The 23669-nt window shown below is 42.0% G+C and overlaps 1 protein-coding gene across 2 annotated transcripts in view; it reads right to left on the minus strand.

Annotated features, from left to right (window-relative positions):
• Nucleotides 1-23669, minus strand: part of CDK15 (cyclin dependent kinase 15) — a 225588-nt gene that overhangs the window by 77698 nt on the left and 124221 nt on the right. For both annotated transcript variants that reach the window (XM_075180145.1, XM_075180144.1), the window contains one exon: nucleotides 7656-7719. In XM_075180145.1, the coding sequence (XP_075036246.1) occupies nucleotides 7656-7719 (64 nt within the window). The remainder of the gene's footprint in view (nucleotides 1-7655; nucleotides 7720-23669) is intronic.

Consider the following 23669-nt stretch of genomic DNA (forward strand, 5'->3'; position numbering starts at 1 on the left):
ATTTTAAAATCCATATTAAACTATGTAGAAGAAAACAAATTCATATTTTCATGCTTTGTTTACATGAAAATTGTGAAATAAAGTAATTTACAGTTCTTTTTTAATCCCTATCTGTGCTTTGCGTGGTCAGTAATCCATGTTGAAGTTTTGTGCGTGTAATCAAGCTGTGTAGGTTAAAGATGTCTTGTGTACATACAACTGTTGTAATATTTTTATTGCACGCAGACGAGACATTGTCAGCACATTCTCAGTGGGATAAAGCAGCAGGATTTGTCTCAAAGAAGATTTAATGTTATGTTAAGGGAGCTGTTTGAAGACCTTTCCTGCTGACAAAATGTCCCAGAAGTGAGGTCGTCATGTGTGATGATAACAACATGTTATAATTAAGCTGAAATTTCACAACAGATTTACCTTCTTATTGTGGTACAAGTACAATATATATTATCAAACTCAAACTAAATGTATCATAAGTAATACAGAATTTATATTTTCAGAATTGAGGAATAAATTTAATTATTATTAACATTTATTCATATAGCGCCAGCATCTTCAGTAGTGTTTTACAATTGGGAACAAACACAGTAATAAAACAAGACTGAGTATTACAGACAGACAGAGAGGTAAGAGGGCCCTGCTCGCAGTGGGCTATACGATCTAGTCACACAGTGATGCTGGTCAGGGGATCAGAGGTCAAAGGGATGATCGTGTATTGAAAGATCACATGTAAAGCTGGGTACACACCTATGCAATCTTAAGCCAAATACAATTTCTGTAACAATTTCACGACTGAAAGTCCTGATGATCAAGCAGATTTATGTGTACACACCTACACAATTTACTTTCAGATCTGTGATCTTCATCTCTCATAACCAACTGCTGAACAGATTGTGACGGTGCACACTCTATAGATATCTGCCTATGCTGCTGGTCGTAAGTGCATACACACTTTCTTTTTTTTTTTTGGGGGGGGGGGGGTTAGAAAACCAAATCAACAGACGCAATGTGCTTTGGTACGATAAAACATGATCGTGGCAGTGTATTTTTTTGTGTGATCTGCACGATAATTGCATAAGTGTGTACCCAGCCTCAGTCTTGAGTGAACTGTGTAAAGGGTAGACTAGAATACCCTAAGGAGGTTAAGAGAATGGGTGAGGAGTTTGACAAGCTAGCCTGAATATTATCAGATCACATTGCAAAAACTGAGATTGAAATGCATAACAGAGAAAAGCTATAGGCTCATCCTGTCTGTCTGATATTTTGCCATCTACTAATAACTCTACCCTTATGATTTCTAACACTCAAATCCATTTTTACTATAACTTCTGCTTTGAAGCTGTTCTCAGTAGCCTCATAGTTTACATTACATGGTATTTGTGGATATTCTTTTTTGCAGATTGTTTAAACTTCTTGCTCTTTTCCAAATTGTGCTGAATCCAAATATTGCATGCAACAACTATTATTATGAATCATTTCAGGCTGCACATATATTAGGTCACAGGGTGACTTTATCACGTTTTTACTGCAGAATTTAATTCTTCCTGGCGGTACATGTAGTCTATCCTTTCAGATTCATTTACAATAACTATACATTCATTATACTTTACACTTCTATATATGCAACGGCTGGCTCTCTCACAGAGAAGCCTGGTTCTTTTGATCTGAGTTAAGAGACCTGTTTTTGTCTCCCTCTTCTGGTTGGAGATCATAATATAGTAAAAGAAAATCACATGTCTGAAACTCTGATCACAAGGATATGGAGCTTGTGATTCAGCATAGCAAGATATGCATGAGTATCAGAAAAACATTTAAGCACTTTGTTGATATAATGCTTGTGTTAGCAAAGTCTACATATAGAGAGGGGGATTTAAGGTTGTAATAAAATGCTAATATGCAGTAATCCATAATAACCAAACAGATATTTAAATTCATTAGTGTAATTTGCATCAAAGCTATTTGCTGACTGGTTGCTATACTTTATTGTACATTTACAATTTTGTACTCAACTATTCTCCCAAAAAATTTTGACTCAGGAAGAAAATGTAAAAAATATTTGAGATTCACCATGAAGATTCTGCTGAGTTCTACTAATCATCACCATCATCATCATTTCATTTTATAGAGTCAGCAAATTCCGTAGCACTTTACAATTGGGAACAAACATTAATAAAACAATACTGGGTAATACATACAGACAGAGAGGTAAGAGAACCCAGCTCGCAAGCTTACAATCTATGGGAATAATACTCTATCTTAGGTAAATCTAAATCTATATTTCAAAAGGTATATATAAATATATATACATATATATATATATATATATATATATATATATATATATATATATATTTCCCTGTATTACACAGCTTTGAGTCCCGCCTACACAAGAACCAGGTTATGAGCCCATACATGACAACTTTGGAGGTCACCCCTCTGAGAGATCTTCAAGGTTGACCTTGAGCATGGCCACGCTAATCATGTCATTAGGGCAGCACGGTGGCTTAGTGGTTAGCACTGCTGCTTCACAGCACTGGGGTCATGAGTTCGATTCCCAACCATGGCCTTATCTGTGTGGAGTTTGTATGTTCTCCCTGTGTTTGCATGGGTTTCCTCCTGGTGCTCCGGATTCCTCCCACACTCCAAAAACATGCTGGTAGGTTAATTGGCTGCTATTAAATTGCCCTTAGTCTCTCTCTGTCTGTGTGTGTGTGTGTGTGTGTGTGTGTGTACGTTAGGGGATTTAGATTGTAAGCTACAATGGGGCAGGGACTTATGTGAATAAGTTCTCTGTACAGCGCTGCGGAATTAGTGGCGCTATATAAATAGATGATGATGATGATGATGATGAATCCTGGGTTGCCCTAACTATTTGTTGTAGCAATAAAAGCAATGCTGCTCACTCCTATATAGATGACTACACTTTGGTGCAAAACAATATGCCCTAGAGTATTAAAATATGTTTTTTTGTTTGCAGACTAACACACTGGTCTCTCTTTGTTGTTGACTCTTATTGGTATTATAGTAATATGTCCACTGATTACATATTTAATCCAAAGTGAGTGATAATTATAACAAAAATTAGCACAGCATTGAGTTGGTTACATTCTTCTACTTTCAAAAACAATAAGAGTTCTATAGATTGGTAAGTATCATTATGTATTGCTGCAAATTGCATGCGCATAGCACTTCTTATATTCACCGGCAGCTGTTTACCATACCTTTGGGAGCCCCGGCGAAGAACCTATCCTCCATGAAGTCTTTTTCCTCTTCACAGGCAGGCAGGCTAACGATGCCAGCGAATAGAGGAAGTGCTATGCACATGCATGGCTAACATTGGCGCATGTTCATAGTGCTTGGACTCATGAGGGATCCAGTGACGCTGGATAGTCTTCAGCAGGATACACTGTAAAAGTCAATGAGATGAGATGGCATTACTTTTCTGCAGCTCAATAAAATACTTAATGCTGCTGTCCCCATAGAGGTCTCCGGCATTAAGCCTTTGTTAAAGAAAAAGCAATGAAAGAGACTTTTGCTGGTGACTACGCAGCAATTTTTTTTTGCCACTTGTTAAATAGACCCTTAAGTCACCTCCAAGTGTAGCATTTGGAAGCACTTACACATATTGACAAAGTAGGCTAAAGTAAGAGATATTTTGTTCATAGTCTGTTTTTATTATAAGTGGTATATCTAATCCTCATGTTAGCCTCTGTTTTTAGTCACATATCAAGTATTTACAGGATGTAGCAAGGACACAGTGGTCTATGATGAACTTATCGTCTGTCAAATTCTCATATAAAATAGAAAACCACTGGAGACTCCATTGTAAACATTTTGGACATTATAAATAATAAAGTAACTGCTCCAATCAGTATATTGTGTCATAAAAACCTAATTTCTATATTGCCGTCAGAAGCCAGCACTGCTTGGAAAACAGAGGTGCACCTGTACAAACAGAAGTTTTGGCAGGATCTGAAATTCTAGAAATGACCCAAATACTATGTCAGTGCTGAATGTATAACTACATATTAAAAATTGGTTTAGCTTTGACATAAGTGAACTCTTTTCCCATAGTCATAAGTAGTAGACTGATCACACATAATAACTAATGGTCACCCTATTCAGATAATACTAAAAATACAGACCTCCATATTAGCCATACTCATTATTAAATAGGAGAAGCAGTAGTGCTGTCTCACTGGGACAGTCCTTTATATCCCGAGCATGAAGGCAACACAATAATCTCAGCTCCCTCCACTATGATTAATGTGTCTCTGCTAATTGTCTGTAAAGTGGCAGTTTTAAGTCAGTGTAACCAATCCTTTGTGCAGGAGGTGGCTGTGCATGTGAAAGGATGGACTGAGGATAAGAGTGGAATAGAGCTAGCTCCTTACTGAAACAGGGTGCACTTCTAGAGGGTCACAAGTAACACCCCTTTCTTTCAGGTGATGTTACTATGCTCTGATAAATCACAAAGCCCTTCATTCCTCCCACTCTAGTTTCTGATTCCTCTAATAGGACTTTTGATTCTTTCCCATGGTTATTAAGGCTACTAACCTGGCTTATACAGTAGGTCTTGTGGCAAAACTGTCTGAATGGCTAAGAAATACCTAAAACAGCTTTTGATGTTTTTTGCACACAGAAGACTAAGACAACAATATGTGTATTCTAATAAAGTGTTGTCCAAGCTGATCACCTTGATTCATTCTTATAAGTGTCTGCTGAGGTTGTATTTCTGGTATGCAGGGCAGACTCAACATAAACTGCAGCCTGAAATTATATTATAAGAAATAAATCATAATAATAATATATACATTATACTTTAAAAATATGGGAAAAGGAACAAATTAAAAATGTTGGGGTTCTGTGATTGGCTGGACTGAATCAACCAATCAGGAATAACATGGGCCCAGTACTTGAAAATAAATATTGTACATTTAGGGACTCATCTAGCGTAGGAAACATTTGCGCACTGAATGTGCATAGAAGTTGCACTTACATGTATATGATGAGTTGGACACATCTCAAGACGCATGTAGCATTTGCACTAGACATACTGTACGTCTGACGTACAATGCGTGTACTTACGCAGGGCCATCTCTCCCATTGGGCACAATGGGCAGGTGCCCGGGGGCCCTGCAGCCCAGGGGGCCCGTCAGAGGCAGCGCAAAAAAAAAATCCTGTGATCAGCTGGCGATCCGGCTCCCTCCCTGGTCTCCTCCTCCGTGCGGTGCTCGCAGTGCATGTCGGGCGTGATGTCATCACGCCCACCCGACATCCATTGGTCACAACTTAAATCATTAGCCTTGCAGCTAAATTATATCAAGTACTGTCAGATGCAGGTGTCAATGCGTAAACATTCCATCAGAGGCAGCTAGACACTGTCATTATCCACATCGCGTATCATAGCATCAGCCCTCAGATAGCCACAAGAGCTAGTTCTCCTAAACGGCGTATTTGTGGATGCATCCACTTCTCATTATGTTTTAATTACATAAACATGCTCTTACTGTATCAGTCTACCTCTCCAGGGTAAAAGGTAAAACAATATGCAAAAATCTGGATACTGACATAAGCGTAAGCATTGCTTGCACGCCGATGGAGAATGGTAATGTGTATTTTATGCAAAAAAAGTTGTTGTATGTCCAACTCTAAATGAACCCATTAGTTTATTAAAATGTGCAAGTTAATGTATTATATATTTAGCCAATTGTATTAATTAAATAGTGTCAAAAAATACTCAAAGCAACTTTACAACTTGATCATATATGGTGGTATTATATATACAATTATTGTACTAAAAAGAAAAGCATACACATAATACTGTATATACACTGTATATATTTAGCAGTGACAACATTGATTGCAGCTCGCTTTATATGAAACATTTTTAATGATACATACATTAAACGATATACAATTTGTATTTTTCCAGAATATGTTTGCATTAAATTGATTTAAATGGATTATGGCTAATAATATTTTTTTTATATTATGTCTTATGACTGAAAGGAAAAATGAAATAATGACAACCTTTTGATTTTGTACAATTGTAAATAAAACAAGGAAATATTGTACAGCAATATATTCTGACATTAGATTTTACTTATTTATTGCTTAAATATTCCCATTTAGTTGTCTCGGAACTGAAAGAATGTAACAAATTGTTGTACAGGCAGAATAATGTCAGTATTTAATACCAGTCTGGTAAACAACAGGGATCTTCAGTTGATAAGTGATGTATGGTGCCAAATGTTGATAAGAACTTCCTATGCCTATAATTTAGGATCATTCTCCCAAGCACCATTCTTCCTTCCCATTTCGTTTGTCAATTTTATATATGACTGGAAGCATGCCGGAGGCAGCTGTTTAATTTTGTTTCTACAGCAATAATTTGCAATATGATGCCCAATTATAAAGATATTTAAGGCTATCTCCTAAAACTATGTATTGCCTGTGGGCAAGACATACTGAAATCACACGGCTCACTGCAGGAGGTGACTGTGGTCCACTCGCCCACCGATTTCTTCACTCCTGACAGCAGTCTTCTCACTGCAGTCTGCTGTGTGGAATCAAACACAGCTAGGTGTAGTTTCAATTAATATCATCCTGTCTCTGTGTACACCAAATAGTCCAAGGGTATACAGACAGGCAATACTGTATGCCAAAATTGTGTTCACATTGCAACTTGCTATGCTTGGTTCCACACAGTATCTATTGCCATATCATATGTAACACCAACAGGTCGTCTAGAATCATTTTTAGTTTTAGGTGATCAACACCTTTAGGCCCCTTATGAGATTTAATTTTGTGTGACAGGATTAATGAACAAGAAACATGGGTGGAAAGGGCGTATTAACAGGCATTCTTGGTAGGGCCTTGAATTCGCACCTGTGATGTCCTAGAGATTGGGGGGTAAATGTATCAAGCTGAGAGTTTTCCGGCGGGTTTGAAAAACCAATCAGATTCTAGCTATCATTTTTTTAGTACATTCTACAAAATGGTAGCTAGAATCTGATTGGTTGCTATAAGCAACATCTCCACTTTTCAAACCCACCGGCAAACTCTCAGCTTGATACATTTACCCCTGGGTCTTGTCCATCCTTAGAGTATAATTCACAGTGCACCTTGTAGCTGCTGGAAAATGCACTACTAGGAGCACTTTTAAAGCTCTTTTTTATTAAACTGGTCAAACACACAAAAGTAACACATGTAAAAAAGATATTCCTGAATTTCCCTCACTTTTGTGATTAATTTAAGACAAATATTAAGCTAAACCAAGCAGTTTAAATGAATAAAGGGGAGATAGCTTGCAATTAGCTGTGAAATTTTTACTGTGTGTACCGGGTGCATTTTCCGAAGCACCTGCGATACTAGCTATATATAAATTTTATGGGGGTCTTTTTAAACGCCCTTTGTGCACATAATGGAGGACTGCAAATCTACCGATTTCCTAGTTTGTAAATGACTCTTACTGACTTCATTATAATGTCCCACTCTTTGAGTCAATCCATCTGTAAGCTAAATGGCACTATGAACTACAGAAACAGCACACAAAACTGCACAGAAAATATAACATATTATGTAGTCATAACATTCACCATTTGGCATGTGTAGCATGTGGTATGTTCACACTGTTCAGACATTAGACATTTGCCTACCTGTCTTGTAGTTTGGAAGTTGTGATACCCCAGGCCATGTGTCCTCTGTTGGTGTCCCTATAACCTGTAAAAAGATTTCATTTTCTATAAATAATACAGTAAGAATAAGTGGTACTAGGTGGTAAGGTTTTAAAATGTAATTTTGTTTAGGAACATTGTGTAAAAAGCAAAAACTTGCTATTGTGTAATCTTGCTGATCTTTCATTATGTACCCAAGGACAGATCCTCAGCATAACATAACCCTATATGAAAGTACTCAGCATTGGCAACTACAACTGTAACGGCAAGCACCATCTAGCTATCCGCGGCACAATAGAAACAAATTGTTTTCTATTACACAAACAAGCAGGTGAGATTCAATATATTAATATTTAACATCATTAATATCAAGAAATTACATTTTTTTGGGATGCAGGTATCAAGTTACTTACTAAAGATTCGAAAATAGTTTGCATAAAATGTTCTATGTAAAAATTCAGCTTTAAAGTAGCAATACTTTCTATTAAAAATACATTTATTTCACTGTTACAAACAGGCAGTGTTTTTTTCTACAGCCAACACAACACAAAAATAAGAAATTTGTTTCTACAAGTACATGTGTTTTACATTGCTCAGTAACAAAAGTGATGTTAACTTATATATGGCTGATGTTTCACCTTAGAGCCAATGTTCTAATTCATGTGTTCAGGCCTCAGGGATGCAATTAAGCGCAGGCATACAGCACATTAAATTAGTATGCTTAGGCAGTGTATACAGACTTATTAAACATATAAATTATATCCTGATTGCTGCACGTGCCACAATAGCCCAATCTTGAAAGTCTTCACTCCCACCATCCCTGCAAATAGTAGTGACTAATGTTCAATACAGCTTTGAGATGGAGACGGTGGGAATGCCGTACTCCATCGCAGCATTGGCTCCTTTAGTGAAATGGTTTAACTGGCATGTGTACGTTACTGAGAGAGAGGGAGCCCCCCTGCTAACTCTAATTCTACTCCCCCAGCCCCCAGCAGTTTCTTTTGTAGAATCTTCCCAGACCACACAGCCAGAGGTTTTTGGGTGCCAGTAAATGTGACCTCTCTATTGCAAAATAGATTTTAGTTCCCTCCTTTATATGGTGAATTAATATTTTTGTATTGTTGTGTTCTTACCCTGCTATGTATCCCCTTGTACCCTTTTTTATTCTGTTTTTCCCTCACACACTTCCCTTTTTGTTTTTTGTATCCCTTAATTTATTTTAAAAAACATCTATAAAATAATATTGAAGATAAAATAAAACATTATTACAAGGTTATTCACTTATTAATTTGTATAACAGTGTTGCCAAAAAACAGTATTTTGTTATGGAATGGATACAGAAATTAGTGACCTAGCAGAGTAATCAAAAACCAAGATGTGGTTGCAATTGAACAGAACAAACAGAAGCATTTAGGTACATGACTCAAGATTAAGGTCTCATTTATCATTACCCAGCAATATCAAATATGATTTTGTGTTGCTGCAGAGATAAAAAATACTATTTTGCTGCAATTTAACCATAGAACAGACGAGTGATACTCAGAATGCTAACACTGGACAAGTGGAAATACATCACCTGCTCTGAATAGTGTCACTTCCTGCTGTTTCATGGTGATGGGAGGACCATGATATAGAATGAATCCATGGATCCAACCTGCTGGGTGTCAACAAGGCAGACTGGTAGTGGACGTGTAACGCTATGGGCTGTAGTTTCATGGCACACGTTGGGACCCATATAATTAGTAGCAATATGTGAATTCCACAGGACATTTAAACATCACTGGCAATCAGGTAAACCCTTTGTTGCGGAAGTGTACCAATCTGTGGGCTTGTTCATCAAGTTAATGTTCTACACCAAAAGGTTCTGAATGGTTCCAGGTACATATACATCTTAATGCAGTGTCCTTGTAATTATTATAACTTAATCCAAGCTAAGCATCTGTAGGATGATATGGAACAAGCTATTTGGAGTAAAGATCCAGCTACAAAATTGAGGATATATTGGGGAGCATCTGGCTTTTAGGTAAAAGTACCTAATAAAGCTTACTCAGTGTGTATTAAACAACTTGTGAAGCTAAGGAAATAAAGTTGATGAGTTTGATTAAAGTGTTAGTTATTTATGTATCAAATTATTATGATAAATGTTGCAAAACACGTAGAAATGTACATTATAAAGCCCATTTTATGCAAATAGATGTCATTTTAGGGTGTGCACAAAGACTAATGACATTTGTGCAAGTCGCTGTACTTGTTGTGCTGCTCTAAGTAAATTACCCTGCACTGTCTTAAGTGTTCATTTTAAGCTGGTATACTCAGCAAAAACCTGTTGACCTACTAAATATGACCTTCACTGTCTGCATTCTGTCTTGATTAGCCATTGCAATTTTGCACCTTGGCAGAGTCATGTTTTGCTGCAGGCATTTGGGGAGGGAAGGGTATTTAAGTTGTTTAAACAAATTTATAGTTGGGGAAGGGGGGGGGGGGCAGTGTAAAAATAAAGCTGCCAAGTAATTTTGTGCTACATGCAATAGCAGGCCATATTATATCTAAATGCAAAAATATGCATTTTCACCCCTTGGATTGCAACATGGTTTGTCCAGTTGAAAATTGCACCCTTCAATTGGATTTGCTCTTAACTTTAAATTAGGCCTACTGTCTGCAAAATACAAGGAAAGGTCAAGCAGTATATGAAAGTTTCTTGCTAAAAAAAATGTAAGCTACATGAAGAACAGTGGGAAGGTCCCTCTCCCCCACAGGTTTATACTGCAGCCTCAAAATGTCAAATGGGCAGCGATGATGGAATAATATATTTTACTTACCCTTTTTATAGCTGTGATAACTCGCTTCTCTACCATAGTTTTGCAATATGTAGGTGAACTCTTATTTAAAGAATCTGCAGTAAATAATTAGCTCATCTAGCTCAACAACAGCTTCCAGGTCAATACTTGGCTTTCCTATTCATGTATTAGTTATTCCACGCCTAAAAGTGAATGAGTATTGCTCTTTCAGTTTCTGAACCAAAATTGGCAAGTAATACATCTTAGCCTCTTGTCATACGCCGGATCTTCTGGTATTATTACTGGTGTGTGGTGTGCAACTCTGGGTCTCTCCGTCAGGCAGCCAGCTCTTTGGATCCCCGGTGCTCACTTCTGACAGTTGGTGCCATTTTGGATTGGGTGCTTGGCTGCTGCCTTCCCATCCCTATCCTTCATACTATTCAAACTGTATTCTTGATATCATCAACTATCCAGTGTGTACCTGCCACCTGTGCTGTGGTGCCAGTTTCAGCCACCTCCTGTTCCAAGGTCCAAGCGCTGCCTTCTGTTCCGAGGTTCCTGTCACTGCTTCCAGCTCTGAGGTCCCAGCTACTGCCACCTTACAGCCTGCTCCAGTGGGGGCACTGCCCTTACAGCCCGTTTCAGAGGGGGTGCTACCGTTAGAGTCCATTCCATAAACATTATTAATGGTTCAGCCCGAGTTGCCATTTAGTACGGTTAAGCCTGAGTTGCCACTTAATACGGTTCAGCCCGAGTTGCCATTTAGTGTTGTTCGCTCTGAGGCTTCTTACAATGCTGTCCTCTCTGAGGCTTCTCACAGTGCTGTCCGACTCTGAGGATTTTCACAGTACTGTCTGCTCTGAGGCTTTTCACAGTGCTGTCTGCTCTGAGGCTTTTCACAGTGCTGTCCAGTCTGAGCCTCCTTTCAAGTCATGCTCACAGTCCGGACCTTCTTCCAAGTCATGCGCCCAGTCCGAGCCTCCTTCCAAGTCATGCGCCCAGTCCGAGCCTCCTTCCAAGTCATGCGCCCAGTCCGGCCCTCCTTCCAAGTCGTGCACCCAATCCGAGCAGTCTCCTGCCATCCGAGTCAGGGACCCGAGTTCTCGATCCAAATTTCCCCCAAAGGTTCCTCTTACCCAATCTAAAGTTTCTAAGACTGCTGACTCTTCTTTTGTTTTTGAATCCTCACCACCTCCCTTCAATATGGACATAGGACAATTTTGTGCGCTTGTAAAATTCTGCTTATCCCATTTTCCCTCAGTATCCAATATTTTTAACAACCAATATAAGCAAGTAATATCCTTGCTATCCAATTATAGAGTGAAGGCATCTGAATGGGCAAGTCCTTTTATTGAAACCAGAGATCCCATTCTCTCAAACTTACAACTTTTTGTGGATGCTGTGGTTGAAGAATTTGCTCCATCATTTGCCAATCCTGCTTCCAGCACTTCCCCTACGCCATCTTCTTTACCCCCAGTTAACCCAACCATAAAGTTGTCTTTTGCTTCAGTCCATTTCTTGCAACTGTCTAAGAGTCATAAAAAGAGAGGTAAAAAGAAGAAGAGGAGTGGGGCTTCGGGAACTCTCGCGTATCTGACTGCCTCTCTGCCATCTCCTCCTGGATGTCCTTTCGCTTTCTCAAAATTAACATCTCCAAAACTGAATTCATTGTCTTTCCTCCCCCCAAACTCCCCTCCCACCACAACCTCTCTATCGTTGTTAACAACACCACCATCTCCTCTGTTACCCAGCTCGGTTGCCTGGGTGTCACCCTTGACTCCTCTCTCTCTTTTGCCCCCCATGTCCAATCCCTTGCCCAAGCCTGTAAACTCCAACTTCGCAACATAGCCCGCATCCGACCCTTCCTCTCACAAGACGCCACCAAAACCATCATCCATGCACTCATCATCTTCCGCCTCGACTACTGCAACCTTCTCCTCACTGGCCTCCCCCTCTCTCATCTCGCTCCCCTCCGCTCTGTACTCAATGCGGCTGCTCGACTCATCTTTCTCTCACGCCGCTCCTCCTCTGCTTCCCCTCTCTGCCTTGCCCTATACTGGCTCCCCATCCCCTACAGAATCCTCTTCAAACTCCTCACCACCACTTACAAAGCTCTCTCCCAGTCTACTGCCCCCTACATCTCCGACCTCCTCACCATTCACACTCCTGCCCGATCCCTGCGCTCTGCCACTGATCATCGCCTCTCTTCCACTCTCATTACCACTTCCCACTCCAGAATCCAAGACTTCACCCGAGCTGCCCCCCTACACTGGAATGACCTCCCTCGCTCAGTCCGTCTCGCTCCCATGCTGTGCTCATTCAAACGAGCACTTAAAACTCACCTGTTCCTTAAAGCCTACCAATCATCCACCTAACCCCTCACCTACTCTGCTCACTCTTCCCTCTCTCCCTTGGTATCACCGCTCCCTCTTGTGTCTGTTTCGTCCACCCTCCCTTAGGATGTAAGCTCGTTTGAGCAGGGCACTTCTTCCCTCGTGTCTCCACACCTGTTCTTCTGCTCCGTCCTTACTCCATTTGTCTGTCCCGGAGTTTCTGAAGCACTGGTACTTTGTGTTTACTGTTCTCTACTGTTTAACCCTGTATGGTTTACTGTTTATACTATGTACGGCGCTGCAGACACCTTGTGGCGCCTAACAAATAAATGATAATAATAATAATAATCCTTTGGGCATGGTTTCTGTACCTTTTCCGCCCTTATATGAGGATTCTTCTGCTACATGCCCAATTTTGGACTATGACTCTGACTTTTTAATTGGGCCTGAAAATTTGGGCATCTCGAATATACCCTTAAAGGGGGAGGGGGGTATTATCATGATCTGCCTTCTGCAGCTCCTGTCTGCCAAGAACAATGTTGGACTATTGGCTTGATATGTATCCAGCTTGCATTACTACTGTTCCACCGAGGCCACTTTGGTACTTGGACGGCTCTTCTACCTGACAGAGCTAAGCTCATTACTCCGGAATGCTTAGCACCTGTCCCTGGCCTATATACTGTAAGTTTGCCTGTCCCCGCAGCCTTTTTCAGTTCATCTGTTGCCTTTTCTGCTGCTGGTTTTCCAGTTTATGATCCTGTTTGATTTCCTGGTTTTGTACTTCACTTTAAGACCCAGACCTGGCTTTGTTGTGACTTCTCTACTGCCTGATCCCTGGTATGTTGGACTATGTGGCCTTGACCCCTGGCTTGTTTTACCCTCCTGCTTTAAGGTGTCTGCATTCCACTGCACCACTATTAATCCTGCACCTACACTCAGTGACATATCCAGCTCCTGTATCTCCATTACATTGCACCGTGTGTCATCTCCACTGTCTAGTGGTAACGCTCCGCAGACCATTGCATTCTGTCTCCAGTATCTCCTGTGTATCGGTCCGAAGACTACTGCACTCTGTGTGTCATCCCCACTGTCTAGTGATAATGCTCAGCAGACCGTTGCATCCTGTCTCCAGTATCTTCTGTGTATTGGTCCGCAGACTATTGCACCCTGTGTGTCATCTCCACTGTCTAGTGGTAACGCTCCACAGACCATTGCATCCTGTCTCCAGTATCTCCTGTGTATCGGTATGCAGACTATTGCACCCTGTATGTCAACTTCACTATCTAGTGATAACGCCTCCACAGACCACTACACTTTCTCGGCTTGCTGATCATCCTGCTCCTCATGGCTCCCGAGTTACCTGGAGTCAGGGGCGGATCTAGAAATTTTTTCTACCCCGGGCAATGTAGGGGGGGGGAGGGGTGATTTAAGCCCCGCCCCCTTTCTAACTTCTAAGGCTGTCGGCGGCTGCAAAGTATGTGCAGGTCCGCTCGGCAGTGATAATGTGCTGCCCGCTGCTCTGATTGTGTTTAAAACACAATCAGAGCAGCCGGGCAGCACATTATCACTGCCGAACGGACCTGCACATTGTGCAGCCGCCGGCAGCAAGCCCCTGCTAGGGGGGGCGATCACCCCGATCGCCCCCCCTGGATCCGCCACTGCCTGGAGTCCTGCTACCTGTGACACATTTGTTGCCTCATGCCTCCAGAGTCCAAGTAACCTGCTGTCCTGACACCTGTGACTCAACCGGTGCCTCGTGCCTCCCAAGTAACCTGCAGTTCTGATAACTCTGACTCATCTGGTGCCTAGTGCCTCCAGAGAAAACCAAGTATCCGGACACCCGTGGTTTCTCCGGTTTCTCAGCATTGCCTCTTCATCTCTGGATTCCTGAGTAATCCTTGCTATAACTGCCATTCTCTGCTGAAATATATTTGATGCCTTACCATTTATTGCATCCCTTACTGTGTTAAATAAAAAACACTTCATTCCATTTGCACTCTCTCAGTGGTTTTTATATTGGGAATCCTGACATCATCATCTATCTAGAGTGTTCCTGAAATCACCATCTTTCCAGAGTGTTCCTGATATCATCATCAATCCAGTGTGTTCCTGATATAATCTATCTAGTGTGTTTTTGATATCATCATTTATCCAGGTTGTCCCTGATATCATCATCTATCCAGAGTGTTCCTTTTAACATCATCTATCCAGTGTTTTCCTGATATCATCTTCTATCCAAAGTGTTCCTGACATCATCATCTATCCAGTGCATTCCTAACATCATCACCTATCCAGAGTTCTCCTGGTACCATCATCTATCCAGTGTATTCCAGACATCATCATCTATCCAGTGTGTTCCTGAAATCATCATCTATCCACTGTGTTCCTGAAATCATTATCAATCCAGTGTGCTCCTGATATCATCATCAATCCAGTGTGCTCCTGATATCATCATCTATCCAGTGTGTTCCTGACATCATCATCTATACAGTATGTTCCTGATATCATCATCAATCCATTACGTTCCTCATATCATCTATCTAGTGTGTTTTTGATTATTATTATTATTATTATTATTATTAATCTTTATTTATAGGTCGCCACAAGGTATTTGCAGTGCCGTACAGAGTACAAACAGTGAACCATACAGGGTAGAACCTTACAGAACAATAAACAAAAAATACCAGGACTTCAAAGCTCCCAACATAGCTTACACATTGAGGAAGGAGCAGAAGAATAGGTAGAGAGACAGGAATGAAGAGGGCCTTGCTCGTGAGAACTTACATCCTAAAGGGAGGGAAAACAGAAAGGAAGCATAAGGGGGAGTAAGAGGGGAACAATCACATGAGAAGTGAACGGCGGAGCAGGGGAAGATAGGTGAGGAAGTGTCAGGTGCCGTCCCCGTGTCTGCTTTTCTGCACAGGGATGGGCACCTGCTTACTCTCTAAGCACGAATATAAGTGGGGAACTGTATCATTCTAACTATTTGATTTGTGTTGATGTTTTTTATTTTCTGCATTTGTCATATGTGATATATTAAACATATCTATTTTTACATCAGTATACTTGGGAAGTTATTACTCTTCCAGCGCCATTATTTTCCTATTTATGCCTACTTCCTCTCTGCCCCTCACGTCTGGTTGCTCTGTAACCAGACGCACTTCCTCCTCCGGATGGCCACACAGGCTCACACGTGCGCAGCAAAGGGACACTACTCTGAGACCGGCAGCAGTGTTTCACGTCACCACCGCCGCCGGTAATTAGGCTCTGCTCCCTATATATATTCTAGCCTCTGGCACCAGACTGGTGCCAGAGTATTGGGTCCCACTGCTCCAGCGCTTCCTTGTACCTTTCAGCATTATTGATACCTGTGATGGCCCGGCTTGTTCCTGACCAGTTTTGCTCTTACCCCCTTGACTTATCTTGATACCTATGTTGGACCCAGCTTGTTAACTTCACTTTTGGATTTCCCTGCGGTACCGCTGTTGCCAGTGGGGCTTGACCCGAACTGCCTGATTAGTCTTCCATCTCACTTTACTGATTACTCCATTTGAGGACCGCGACCTGCGTGCCTCCCTTGGCAAAGCCCAAACTCCCTTGCAGGGGTCCCTGGCGAAGACCTGAGCCATGTGACACGAAGTCAGGGATGGAGAGCAGGTTAGGTGGATGGCTGGTAGACTTAGAGGAAGTAGTGAGTTTTAAGTGCCCATTTAAAGGTGCATAAATTAGCAGACAGTCGGATGGAGCGTGGGAGGTCGTTCCAGTGGAGGGGGGCAGCCCGGGACAAATCTTGGATTTTGGAGGAGGATGAGGTGATCAGAGTGGAGGAGAGGTGACGGTCATTGGCCGAACGCAGAAAACGTGACTAGATGTGAGTGGGGAGGAGGATTCTGTAGGGGAAAGAAAGCATATCCTAATATCATCTATCCAGAGTGCTCCTGAAATCATCATCTATCTAATGTGTTTCTAATATCATCATCTATCCAATGTGTTGCTGACATCATCATCTATCCGGGTTGTTCCTGACATCATCATCTATCTAGTGTGTTCCTGACATCATCATCTATCCAGAGTGTTCCTGGTATCATCATCTATCTAGTGTGTTCCTGATATCATCATCTATCTAGTGTGTTCCTGATATCATCATCTATCCAGTGTGTTCCTGATATCATCATCTATCCAGTGTGTTTCTGACATCATCATCTATCCAGTGTGTTCCTAGTATCATTATCTATCCATAGTGTTCCTGAAATCATCATCTATCCAAAGTGTTCCTGATATCTATCGAGTGTGTTCCTCATATCCTAATCTATCCAATGTGTTCCTGATATCATCACCTTCCTTCCAGTATGTTCCTAAAATCATCTATCTAGTGTGTCTCTGGTTATTATTATTATTATTATTATTACTATCATTATTATTAATCTTTATTTATAGGGCACAGCAAGATATTCGCAGGGCCGTACAGAGTACACACAGTTGACCATACAGGGTAGAACCATACAGAACAATATACAAAGAATACCAGGACTTCAAAACTCCCAACATAACTTACACATTGAGGAAAGAGCGGAAGAATAGGTAGAGAGACTGTAAGGAAGAGGGCCCTGCTTGTGAGAGCTTACAACCTAAAGAGAAAGGAAACAGACAGGAGGCACAATGGGGGAGTAAGAGGAGAACAATCGCATGAGCAGTGAGTGGCAGCGTAGGAGAAGATAGGTGAGGAAGTCAGGCATGGAGAGCAGGTTGGGTCGATGGCTGGTAGGCTTAGAGGAAGAGGTGAGTTTTATGTGCCCTTTTAAAGGTGCATAAATTAGGGGACAGTTGGATGGAGCATGGGAGGTCATTCCTTTAGAGAAGGGCAGCCCAGGACAAATCTTGGATTTAGGAGTGGGATGAGGTGATCAGACTGGAGGAGAGGTGACGGTCATTGGCCGAACGCAGGGAATGTGACTAGTGTGAGCGGGGAGGAGGTTGGAGATGTAAGGGGCAGTGGAGTGGGAGAGAGCCTAGTATGTAAGGGTGAGGAGTTTGAAAAGGATTCTGTAGGGGAAATAAAGCATATCCTGATATCATCATCTATCCAGAACACTCCTAATATCATCATTTATCCAGTGTGTTCCTGGTATCATCATTTATCCAGTGTGTTCCTGATGTCATCATCTATCCAGTATGTTCCTGACCTCATCAACTACCCAGTGTGCTCCTGACATCATCATCTATCTTGTGTGCTCCTAGTATCATCATCTATCCATAATGTTCCTGATATCCTAATCTATCCAATGTGTTCCTGATATCATCATCCATCCAGTGTGTTCCTGATATCATTATCCATCCAGTATGTTCCTGATATCATCATCTATCTAATGTGTTCCAAATGTCATCATCTATCCAGTCTGTTTATAGTGTCATCATCTATCCAGTCTGTTCATGGTACCATCATCTATCCAGTCTGTTCATGGTACCATCATCTATCCAGTGTGTTTCCAGTACCATCATCTATCCAGTGTGTTCCTGACATCCTGACATCATAATCTACCTAAGGTGTTCCTAGTATCATCATATATTCAGTGTGTCCCTGATACCATCATCTACCCAGTGTGTTCCTGACATCATCATCTATCCAGTGTGTTAATAGCATCATCATCTATCCAGTGTGTTCCTAGTATCATCATCTATCCATTGTGTTACTGAAATCATCATCTATCCAGTGTGTTCCTGACATCACCTTCTATCCAGTGTGTTCATGGTACCATCATCCATCTAGTGTCTTCATGTTACAATCATCTATCCAGTGTCTTTACGGTACCATCATTTATCCATTGTGCTCCTAGTATCATCATCTATCTAGTGTGTTCCTACTATCATCATCTATCCATTGTGTTACAGAAACCATCATCTATCTAGTGTGTCCCTAAAACCATCATCTATCCAGTGTGTTCCTGACATCATCATCTATCCGGTGTGTTCCTGACATCATCATCTATCTAGTGTGTTCCTGACATCATCATCTATCCAGTGTGTTCCTGACATCATATATCCAGTGTGTTCCTATTCTCATCATCTATCCAGTGTGTTCCTGACATCATCATCTATCCAGTGTGTTCCTGGTATCATTATCTATCCATTGTGTTCCTGACATCATCATCTATCCAGTGTGTTACTGAAATCCTTATCTATCCATTCTGTTCCTGACATAATCATCTATCCAGTGTGTTCCTGATATAATCATCTATTCAGTGTGTTCCAACTATCATCATCTCTCCATTGTGTTACTGAAATCATGAACTATCCAGTGTGTACCTAGTATCATCATTATCCATTGTGTTACTGAAATCATCATCTGTTCAGTGTGTTCCTGACATCATCATCTATCCAGTGTGTTCCTAGTAACATCATCTATCTAGTGTGTTCCTGACATCACCATCTATCCAGTGTGTTCCTGACATCATCATATATCCAGTGTGTTCCTATTCTCATCATCTATCCATTGTGTTACTGAAATCATCATATATCCAGTGTGTTCCTGACATCATCATCTATCCAATGAGTTCCTGACATCATCATCTATCCATTGTGTTCGGGTTGGGTATGGTTTTTCGATAGTGAAAAATTTGACACATAGGAGACCTACAAATAAAAACTGAATGTAGTAAAAACCAATTTCAATATAAATTGACTTATCTGAAAACCGACGCTGCACATCTGCGACGGCACCAGCATGCTGACCGTAACTTATTCCGAATGAAGACCTCTCTGGCACTACACTTTGATGTCATCGCAACTTCTATTAATGTTAATTTAAAGCGGCAATGTCTGGTTAAGTGTTTAAACAACCTGCGGGTCCCAACATTGCCGCTTTAAATTAACATTAATAGAATCTTCATTCGGAATAAGTTGCAGTCAGCATGCTATTTACATTGAGATCGATTTTTACTACATTCAATTTTTATTTGTAGGTCTTCTCAGTGTCGGAATTGTGGTAATCGATTACCACCAGTGTGTGTTCCTGATATTATCTATCCAGTGTGTTCCTGACATCATCATCTATCCAGTGTGTTCCTGATATCATCATCCATCCAATATGTTCCTGATATTATCTATGTAGTGTGTTTCTGTTTATTATTATTATTAATCTTTATTTATAGGTCGCCGCAAGGTATTCACGGAGCCAAACAGAGTATAGACAGTGGACCATACAGGGTAGAACCATATAGAACAATAAAAACAAAAAATACCAGTACTTCGAAGCTCCCAACATAGCTTAAACATTGAGGAGGGAACAGAAGAATAGGTAGAGAGACAGGAAGGAAGAGGGACCTGTTCATGAGAGCTTACATGCTAAAGGGAGGGTGTCACGGGCACTAGGAGTCTTTACCCAGGGATCACCAGATGGTAGGCTTACCAGAGCAATGTAGATGGTAATAGAGTACTCTGGTAGCTGGGTGATCACGGAACATGAAATGATGGCCGATGAGATGCTCAGGAAAGTCTATGACTAGCAACACTGGTAATAATGAGGTAATAATACACAAGGAACTGTATGGACAAGGACACGTGGAGGTAGTCAGTGGTCTGCGATAGCAAGTTGTACCACTGCTATAGTGAGGAGGAATGTCCAACAGAAACAAGGAGGTGATGAGAGTCAGCGGTCTGCGGGTAGCAAGTTGCACCGCTGTCTGAGTGAAGGAATGGAATCCAAGTGGAGGTATCCAGGTAGTCAGTGGTCTGCGGTAGCAAGTTGTACCACTGCTATGTGAGAGGATGATGGAACAGGTGATACCGGAAACAGGGATCAGTGGTCTGACATCAGCAAGTTGTACCACTGAATATATATGTGAGGAGGTGCACAGGGGAAGACTGCAACACAGGATATACACAGGCACCTTATACACGATCCACAGTAATATGCACAATATAGATATATATATGGATATAAATGACTGAGCAGGTCTGCAATCTAGAAAGTCTCTTGAAGTAGTCCAGCACAATGATAACACAGTCAATGATGGCAATAGACTCAGCGGATAGCAAACTCCAGAGAGAACCAAACACAGTCCAGCAAGATATGCAATACACAGCACAGTCAATGAGAAGTATGCATACCGTGGTTCAGCAGTAGCAGTCAGATGGGATTGCAGCGGTACCTGAGCGGCTGGAGACCGACTGGATAGGAAGTCCCTGGATAGGTGAGGCAGCGGTCTAGCAGGTGCAGCGCACAGGTGAGTAGACCGACAGGGACACGCATCCACAGGAGTCAGCAACACGTGGGACTGGACTCATAAGGGACCCAGGCGAATGGAGATGATCCAGCAGAGGGTAGTAGATGAGATACAAATCCAATGCTGACAGGAGGGTAGAGACCAGTGGAACACGTGAAGGCGTGGAGAGTGGATCAGCAGGAGATGGACGATAGCGCTGACCACAGCGGCAGGACTCAGCGGCACACGGAGGTAACCAGTAGCAACCACAGGAACCAACAGCGATGGGAAACAGGAGTGCAGCGCAGGGCAGGAGCTGTAGATCACGAAGTGTAGCAGATGGTAATGAAAGCGGCAGTCTCGAGGAAGTCACAGCAAAGATGAGATGAGACTGTAGTGCACGGAGGCAGCGGATAGTAATCAGCTGGCAGTCACGATGTTGAACACAGGCGAGTTGCAAGCAGGAGACTGTAGTGCACGGAGGCAGCGGATAGTAGTCAGCTGGCAGTCACGATGATGAACACAGGCGAGTTGCAAGCAGGAGACTGTAGTGCACGGAGGCAGCGGATAGAAGTCAGCTGGCAGTCACGATGATGAACACAGGCGAGTTGCAAGCAGGAGACTGTAGTGCACGGAGGCAGCGGATAGAAATCAGCAAACAGACTTGATGAGAAGCAGGTGAGTGAAGTAAAAGCTGGAGTGCACGGAGGCAGCGGATAGCATTGAGCAAACAGTCACATTGATATAAAATAACGTTGAAGTGGTTTAGAAGACTGTAGTGCACGGAGGCAGCAGATAGGAATCAGCCAGTCATGATGATACAGTTAATGGTGGAAGTGGTATGGGAACCACAGTAGTAGAAGTGGTATAGAAGACTGTAGTGCACGGAGGCAGCGGATAGGAATCAGCAAACAGTCCTGATGATACAGTTGATGGTAGAAGTGGTATGGGAACCACAGGAATAGAAGTGGCTTGGAAACCACAGGAATCAGCAGCGCTGAATACACGAGAAATACAGGAACACCTTCAGAGACTCATGAGGAATGAGACTCCAAGATCAGGCAACGTGGTGTTGACCACAGGTGCTTAATATAGGGAGGTTGCCTGATCTGCCAATTGAGTTAAAGGGGTATACACTGAAGTATAGAAAAGGGCTGCGCATGCGCAGATCCTCAGGATGGTGGACGACCACGGTTCCTAAATGTCCGGGAAGAGGCACTCACGGTCCGGTGAGTGACAGTACCCCCCCTTTTAAAGGTGGGCACAGAACGCCTGGAACCGGGCTTGTCCGGATTTTTGGAGTAAAACTTCTTCAAAAGGGCAGGAGCATTAAGATCTTCAGCTTTGATCCAAGAGCGCTCCTCAGGACCAAAGCCCTTCCAATGAACGAGGAAGTGGAGGACTCCTCGCGAAATTTTTGCATCTAGTACCTCGGTAATCTCAAAATCCTCCTCCTGATGAACTTGAACTGGCTGCGGAGCTGAGGGAGGAGTTGAAAAACGGTTGATAATAAGAGGTTTGAGCAAAGATACATGGAAGGCATTAGAAATCCGAAGACTCTTAGGAAGAAGGAGTTTCACACATACTGGATTGATAACTTGAATGATCCTATATGGACCAATAAAACGAGGGGCGAATTTCATGGATGGAACCTTCAAACGAATATTTTTTGTGGATAACCAGACACGATCTCCAATTTTTAGTGGTGGAATAGCCCGCCTCTTCTTATCAGCGAAAGATTTATATTTGACAGATGTCTTCTTTAAACAGGTTCTGACCTGAGACCAGATATTTTTAAAGGTCTGACAAACAGTTTCCACCGCAGGAACTTGGGTGGGCGGGAGGGCAGGAAATTCCGGAAAAGACGGATGGTGACCGTAGACCACAAAAAATGGAGTTTTGGATGATGACTCATGGTACATGTTGTTATGGGCGAACTCAGCCCAAGGGAGTAACTCTACCCAGTTGTCTTGATTGGCTGATGAAAATATCCTTATAAAAGTCTCAAGCTCTTGATTGACACGTTCGGTTTGTCCATTGGATTGCGGATGGTAAGAAGATGAGAGTGCTAATCGTATGCCCAAGGTTTTACAAAGGGCTCGCCAGAATCTGGACACGAATTGTACTCCTCTATCAGACACAATCTCAGATGGACATCCATGGATACGGAAGATCTCTTTAATGAAATGTTCAGCCAGGATAGACGAGGAAGGCAAACCAGACAGAGGGATGAAATGAGCCATCTTCGAAAATCTGTCCACTACCACCCAAATAGTGTTATGGTTCTTACTAGGTGGTAAGTCAGTAACGAAATCCATACTAATATGGGTCCATGGTTTGGACGGAATGGGTAGTGGTCGCAGCAACCCTGCTGGGGTTCTGCGGGAGGATTTGAATTGCGAACATAATTCACAGGAAGCAATGAACTCTTTGACGTCTCTCCTCATTGAAGGCCACCAGTAACTTCGAGAGAGGATCTCAAAAGTCTTGTGTTCACCGGCGTGTCCAGAAAAACGAGAGGCATGGAACCACGAAAGGATTTTCCTCCTTAGAGTAGGAGGCACGAGGGTCTTCCCAAATGGTAGCGTTTTGGTGGATGAAGCAGCCAGTGAGACACATTTGGGGTCAAGAATGGTATGGTTGGAAACCTCTTCTATATCAGAGGACGTAACAAAGGCTCTAGAT

The sequence above is a fragment of the Mixophyes fleayi genome, chromosome 7 (genome assembly GCF_038048845.1).
Source record: "Mixophyes fleayi isolate aMixFle1 chromosome 7, aMixFle1.hap1, whole genome shotgun sequence".
Taxonomy (NCBI): domain Eukaryota; kingdom Metazoa; phylum Chordata; class Amphibia; order Anura; family Limnodynastidae; genus Mixophyes; species Mixophyes fleayi.